At 41.9% G+C, this 7953-nt stretch overlaps 1 protein-coding gene across 1 annotated transcript; it reads right to left on the bottom strand.

Annotated features, from left to right (window-relative positions):
* Positions 1-4935: 4935 nt before the first annotated feature.
* On the bottom strand, positions 4936-7451 carry UQCRFS1 (ubiquinol-cytochrome c reductase, Rieske iron-sulfur polypeptide 1). Its single transcript, XM_075837104.1, has 2 exons — positions 7129-7451; positions 4936-5835 (listed from the first exon to the last, which is right to left on the bottom strand). Exons 1-2 carry the CDS (start codon positions 7337-7339, stop codon positions 5225-5227), a joined length of 822 nt encoding a protein of 273 aa, XP_075693219.1. The 5' UTR covers positions 7340-7451; the 3' UTR covers positions 4936-5224.
* Positions 7452-7953: the final 502 nt, after the last annotated feature.

Genomic DNA, 7953 nt, shown 5'->3' with positions numbered 1-7953 from the left:
CTGCTTCCTATATACAAGAATATAACTACTATAATACTGCTTCCTATATACAAGAATATAACTACTATAATACTGCTCCTATATACAAGAATATAACTACTATAATACTGCTTCCTATATACAAGAATATAACTACTATAATACTGCTTCCTATATACAAGAATATAACTACTATAATACTGCCCCCTATATACAAGAAAATAACTACTATATAACTGCTTCCTATATACAAGAATATAACTACTATAATTCTGCCCCTATATACACAATATAACTATTATAATACTGCCTCCTATATACAGGAATATAACTACTATAATACTGCCCCTATATACAAGAATATAACTACTATAATACTGCCCCTATATACAAGAATATAACTACTATAATACTGCTCCTATATACAAGAATATAACTACTATAATACTGCGCCTATATACAAGAATATAACTACTATAATACTGCTCCTATATACAAGAATATAACTACTATAATACTGCCTCCTATATACAAGAATATAACTACTATAATACTGCTCCCTATATACAAGAATATAAACTACTATAATACTGCCCTCCTATATACAAGAATATAACTACTATAATAATGCTCCCTATATACAAGAATATAACTACTGTAATACTGCCCCTATATACAAGAATATAACTACTATAATACTGCCCCCTATATACAAGAATATAACTACTATAATACTGCCCCTATATACAAGAATATAACTACTATAATACTGCCCCTATATACAAGAATATAACTACTATAATACTGCCCCCTATATACAAGAATATAACTACTATAATACTGCCTCCTATATACATGAATATAACTACTATAATACTGCTCCTATATACAAGAATATAACTACTATAATACTGCCCCTATATACAAGAATATAACTACTATAATACTACCCCCTATATACAAGAATATAACTACTATAATACTGCCCCTATATACAAGAATATAACTACTATAATACTGCTACTATGTTCAAGAATATACCTACTATAATACTACTCCTATACACAAGAATATAACTACTATAATACTGCCCCCTATATACAAGAATATAACTACTATATTACTGCTCCTATATACAAGAATATAACTACTATAATACTGTCCCTATATACAAGAATATAACTACTATAATACTGCCCCTATATACAAGAATATAACTACTATAATACTGCTCCTATATACAAGAATATACCTACTATAATACTGCCCCTATATACAAGAATATAACTACTATAATACTACCCCTATATACAAGAATATAACTACTATAATACTACCCCTATATACAAGAATATAACTACTATAATACTACCCCTATATACAAGAATATAACTACTATAATACTGCCCCTATATACAAGAATATAACTACTATAATACTGCCCCTATATACAAGAATATAACTACTATAATACTGCTACTATGTTCAAGAATATACCTACTATAATACTACTCCTATACACAAGAATATAACTACTATAATACTGCCCCCTATATACAAGAATATAACTACTATATTACTGCTCCTATATACAAGAATATAACTACTATAATACTGTCCCTATATACAAGAATATAACTACTATAATACTGCCCCTATATACAAGAATATAACTACTATAATACTGCTCCTATATACAAGAATATACCTACTATAATACTGCCCCTATATACAAGAATATAACTACTATAATACTACCCCTATATACAAGAATATAACTACTATAATACTACCCCTATATACAAGAATAGAACTACTATAATACTGCCCCTATATACAAGAATATAACTACTATAATACTGCTCCTATATACAAGAATATACCTACTATAATACTGCCCCTATATACAAGAATATAACTACTATAATACTACCCCCTATATACAAGAATATAACTACTATAATACTGCCCCTATATTCAAGAATATAACTACTATAATACTGCTACTATGTTCAAGAATATACCTACTATAATACTGCCCCCTATATACAAGAATATAACTACTATAATACTGCCCCCTATACACAAGAATATAACTACTATAATACTGCCCCCTATATACAAGAATATAACTACTATATTACTGCTCCTATATACAAGAATATAACTACTATAATACTGCTCCTATATACAAGAATATAACTACTATATTCGTTGGAGGACGGCAGTTGTTAAGGGTAGTGGGACATCAGAGTATGGTTGTCCTGAGACGCTTTGCTTAAGTGGCAAAATCCCGGCGCATCTTCCATGGGGCATTAAGTGATACTAAGAATTTCTACAGACGGCCGTATATTTAGCTCCAAAAAACAGGATCTAAACCCTGCAGAGCATCTCCACCTGTCCTGAAGTCAGAACTCCCCGCACTTGTCAGGAGTTGTGGTTTCCCCACAGCTGGAGAGTCGCATGTTGCAGATCACTGCTGTACGGCAATTACTAACACTAAGGCCTCATGCACACGAACGTGTTTTTGCGTTCGCAATTAACCCGCAAATCTGCGGGTGAATTGCGGACCAATTCATTGCTATGGCACCATGCACACATTCGTGATTTTCACCGTTCCTTCCAGGACCGCAAACATGAACCGCAAAAACTAAGGACGTCTTATTACGGCTACGGACTTGCCCATATTAGTCAATGGGCCCATGGAAACTGCGGATACACCTCCGTAATTTTGCGGATTAGCGGAAATGTTGTTAAGCAATGAGAAGTCCGCATCAGTGTTTTCCTTGCACTTTTTTTTATATGATCCGCATTTTGCATCCACAAAATACGGTCCATGATCCGGGAATGTGGAGACCAGAAAACCACTACGGTCGTGTGCACGAGGCCTACGAGTGCCGGATGTCAGGAACACCGGAGAAATGTACGGATCTGACTGCGTTTCCCTCCTATACTTTACTTGGGGGAGGGGGGAACTGGCGCAATGGAAAATTGGCGCAGTTCCCATAGAAATCAGATTCCAGCTCATCTTTCGGAGGCCCTTTGAAAAATATAAGCAGCGATCCGACTGCTCGCCATGGTTAAAGGGGTATTCACAGAATTATATATCACCTATCCAAAGTGGTCGCCTTGTGAAGGCAGGCGGGCTCAAAATGTGCGCCAAGAACCTACCATTTGTAAGTAAACGTAGCAGCAATGCAAACGTATCCAGATACAGAGCCTCAGGTAGTCTTAGGTCCTGTTCACATGGCATTTAGTTAACGTGTAGTTTGTCACATTTTACACTCCAAAATACGCAACAAACTTTATTAAGCTTCCCATTCAAATCAAATAGGAAAACGCTCCGTTATTACATACAACGCATTTTTTTTTTTTACGTTAAAAAAAAATGCATTGCATTAAAAAAAAACAAGGACGCATTAGGTAAATACATTGGTGTGCCAAATGTCCCCAGTTAATGGGAGTCCTAATCACACGCCAAAAATGTGCCGAAAGCGCACACAAAACACGCCAAAGAACGCCTGTAATTTCAAAAGCGCTTTACAAAAACGCTAGCGTATTTTTCACATTAAGGCCGGGCTCCCACGAGACTGATACACGGTGTAAAAATCACGCGTGTCTGACCTGGAATCCGCAGGACATACCATCAAAAAAAATATATCTCACCACGATGTGGTGCGATTTTTTTTGGACGGAGATTCCGCTGTGGAGGAAAGCCGTTCACACTCACCCCCTCCCTCCTCAGACATCCGCTCCGGCCTCTCTGGATGACTTATTAGGCCATGTGACCCTGCAGCCTGTGATTGGCCGCATCGGTCAACTGGGACGCAACATCCCATGAGGCCGGATGGCAGGAAGAAAGGAGTCCTGGGCAAGTAGGCTTTATTTTTTTCCAGCGTAAACGCTGTGATTACGCTGCAACGCTTGGCTCTCTTGAGGATTTTGCATCCCCGTTGAATTTAATGGGAAAAACCTGCAACAGAAAACGAACAAAAATGCAGCCTAAACGTTCATGCTGCGGAATTAAAAACCGCACCGCAGGTCAAGTTATTAATGTTTACGATGCAGTTTTTTCCCGCAGCGTGGCCGTGAAATCTCATCCACTTTGCTGCTACGGAAAACGCTGCGGAATTTCCACACAAAATTCCGTTGCAGAAATTCTACAGCGTTTACACTACGTGGGAACCCGGCCTTACAGGTTGTATTTTTTGTGTGCTGTGTGAACAATCCCATAGCGTTTGCAGAGTGCTGTTGCAATTTTATTTGTTTTTAAATGTTGTTTGTATCCACAGGATAGGATATAATTGTCTGATCGCTGGGACCGCTACCGATTGAGCATACGGCCACTGCTCCATTCATTGTCTATGGGACAGATGAGCGATGTACTCGGCGGTTTGTCAGTCCCATAGACTTTGAACGGAGCGGCAGTGCGTATGTTCTACCACCACTTAATTCCATAATTCCACCCCCTCCTCACTGCAGTCGAGGAGGACATTGGCTACGGGACCCTCATTCTTGCAATCGGTGACCGCTTGCGATCAGACCGATATCTATCCTCTGCAATGGTGAGAATGGTCGATTCCGGGACTACTCCTTTAACTACTTTTCCTTCACTAGTTTAGGTCCACCTCCCCTTTGTGTTTCAATCCCTACCCCTTTTCAAGATCTCTGCTTGTTGTCAGTGAACCTAATACTTCTCAAAGCCTGAGGATTTTCAAATATGGTCTAGACAATCCTCTGCCAGACCCTGAACTCCAGACTGCTACACTGTTTTAAAACCTCAGCTGTGAGAATTATTAGATCTGTACAGATTCAGCCACTAAATGCAAAAGAGAACAGTTCTATCCACCGACCAAAAGCAGAGATCATGAAAATTGTGAACTTAGGAAATATAAAATTTGCAGAACACCATTGCTACATAATACTGGAGGGAGAAGTAATAAAACCCACATGACCTCAGGAGCATAAAGTCAGAATTTAATTTAGGCTTTGTACAGAATGGACAGCTCGTGGATCCGGTACATCGCTGACGTTTTTTTTTCTTTACATTAAATTCCCGGATTGAAAACGAACTTTACAATCACTTTATACAAGTAGAAATGAAGAAATCTTCACGTCAAGCTCGATGGTTTATTAAAATGTCAGACATTGATCTTTAAAAAGCATTGAACGCATCTTGTGAAGGAGAAGGGAACACACAAGCTCAGATAAGAGAAACCCTCAGCGATGTGAATGGATCTAAAGTTCAACCAACTATCACCAGATCCTCGGTGGGGAACTCATAGAAGGGAATCTCAAGGTTGAGCGGCGCGGGGCCCTTCCTGATTCTACCGGAGGCGTCATAATGAGAGCCATGGCAAGGACAGTAGTATCCTCCGTAGTCTCCGGCATTGGCAATGGGCACACAACCAAGATGGGTGCAGACCCCGATCATGATGGCCCACTCTGGTTTCTTCACCCGGTCAAGGTCGTGCTGTGGATCTCGTAACTCGCTCAAGTTAACCTGAGCCTCCTGCTCGATCTCCTTGGGGGTTCTGTGGCGGATGAACAGGGGCTTTCCTCTCCACTTGAAGCACATGTTCTTGCCTTCGGGGATATCGGACAGCTTGACTTCGATCTTTGACATGGCCAATACGTCGGCTGAGGCGCTCATGCTGGATACAAACTGAGACACGACGTTCTTGGCCACGTAAGCAGTGGCAACTGTGCAGACGCCAGTGACGAGGTAGGAGAAACCTTTCCTGGCGTCGTCGCTAGGGCGAGAGGATTTCTTGTTGTCGGTAACTTCGGCGCGGCGGTAGTCTGAGAATTCAGGTACGGTGACATCGCTGTGCAAGAAGCGGATGGTGGCAGGACCTGCAGACAAGATCAGAAGAATTAAAGACTATCTTCACAGAGGAGACCCCGGTACATTATAAGGAGCGGCGTCACAGATCTCACGAGAGCAAAAGCCGCAAAATCTACAGGCGGCGGAGGAAATTCACCCAAAAAAATGTTGCAGCCAATGTCTCGAAGAGCTGTTCAAACCCTACTCAGCAGGAGGACTATCAGCCGGAGGACTAACAGCCGGAGGACAGACCCAGCGTCATCACCATCGGCCTTCTGTGGGAAACACCCAAACATATTCAATGGGGCAACAATTCCTAACATGAAGCCCTGAAAAAAGTCCACTCATGATGAACCCCTACAACCACTCTATCCCTACTGTAAGAAGACAACTACTCCCACCGTCTTCTACGTACCCCTAACAAGATCAGATCCGCCGGTGTGATCAGCAGTGTCACCTACCCCCTGTGAATAATACTTTCCCAGACATGAGCGGCACCAGCAAGTCTTGCAGCTGCTTATCTCTTACCCAATATGCACATCTACCTGATCCAAGCCTGCGTTATTAGGGGGGGGGAGGGGTAGAGAAAAATGTCGGTCTTCCGTATAGCTGGTTATATAGTCACTTCATATGGTGTCCCAACTAAGGCTTCATGTACACAACCATTGCAGTTGATCAGGTCACAAACTACAGATCCCAGTGCCTGTAATGCCTCCAAGTGTCTTCCGCAACAGTTTTGAACGTCCGTATATTACAGCCGTGCGGTTTCCTTGTCGCCCGTATTTTGTGGCCGGCAAAAAACCCCACAGAGGAGTTGATTGAGCGTAAAACTCATCCGTGTGCTGTGCGTGAAAATCACGCACAGCACACTGGCTTATTGATTTCAAAGGGGCCGTTCACACATGCAGTTTCATAGGCGTTTTTTCACGTGCGTGCATCGGACACGCTCGCGTGAATGCAGCCTTAGTCCCGTGGAGCTGATGGATTCAGTTCTCAGCGCACGATCCATCTGCTCTGTATGGGGGATATAAAGCAGCTGTATCTCCTCATGAATACCCCAGAATTACAGCTATGACTCCGGTTTACCCTTTTAGCCAAACATCCCCGAAACTAACAAAAACCATATTCAGCTGATAAATCCACTTAAAAGGAGAAAAAAAAACAAAATTACACTACACAGCTGCAGTAAAACTACAAGTCCCAGCAACCCCTGCCATATAGAGGGTAAGCAAAACAATCGAAGGTCATGCTGGGATTTGTAGTTCTCAGTGACTAGTCACCAACAAACAGTCAGAAAAGTTCCACCCTGACCTAATACTCACCATTGATCCCGGCTGTGATGGAGAGGGGTCCGCTGGGGGCCTGGCCGCTCAGGGTCTCCCGGCTAAGGAATGGCCTCTTCACATCTAGCAGGACTTTATCACTGTGCACGACAGCTCCGGAGACGAGCGGTTTCAGCTGACCGGCCACGGCGTACGAGGTGGCGGACAGGTACGGAGAGAAGGCACCGGCGCGGGCTGCCAGGGACAACATGGCTGCTGCAGGTCAGAGCTGCGGGGACGCGGAGCCGGTCGAAATGACCTTTAAACGGAAGAGGAAGTGATGTAAGTGACGTGATGATGTCTGGAGGACGCACAGTGAAGCGTCCGAAGCCACGTCTATGAGTCTGCCAGGAAGTGGGCGTGGTTTGGTGGACAGGTATGGCAGTACTGGAAATCTAAACGATACTGAAGGAAAGCGGAGCAGCTGCCCATAGCAACCAATCAGGTCGCTGCTTGCATTTGTTAAACGCCCTCTGAACAATGAGAACTGCAATGTGATTGGTTGCTATGACCAATCGTTTCGATAAATCTCCCCTTTATAAATAAAGCTCAAAATGAACATATTTGCATATTATATTATATTATATTATACACTCTTGCTTTATTTGGGTTGTCATGACAATTTATTATACTATCTACATATTAAGGCTCTTTTAACACTTGGATTGTGGTTTTCGTTCATAACAGAAAACACGGCACATAGCCAGACACCACTAGTGCCCAATGGACCCCATTAACTTACAATGGGATTCATTGGGTACCGCCAAAGTGTCCACCATTGTCACCGGGAAAATAGTGATGAATGCAGCGCCATTTTCCCCCTCA

Source organism: Rhinoderma darwinii, chromosome 9 (genome assembly GCF_050947455.1).
Source record: "Rhinoderma darwinii isolate aRhiDar2 chromosome 9, aRhiDar2.hap1, whole genome shotgun sequence".
Classification (NCBI taxonomy): Eukaryota; Metazoa; Chordata; class Amphibia; order Anura; family Rhinodermatidae; genus Rhinoderma; species Rhinoderma darwinii.
The sequence above is the reverse complement of the archived record's forward strand: the minus strand, read 5'-3'. Positions and strand labels throughout refer to the sequence as shown.

Bases quoted from the DNA above. Each gene is read 5' to 3' on its own strand.
- UQCRFS1 (XM_075837104.1), bottom strand. From the start codon at position 7,339: ATGTTGTCCCTGGCAGCCCGCGCCGGTGCCTTCTCTCCGTACCTGTCC. The intron at 5,836-7,128 runs GTGAGTATTAGG...TCTTGTCTGCAG, and splicing joins CATCACAGCCGGGATCAATG to GTCCTGCCACCATCCGCTTC.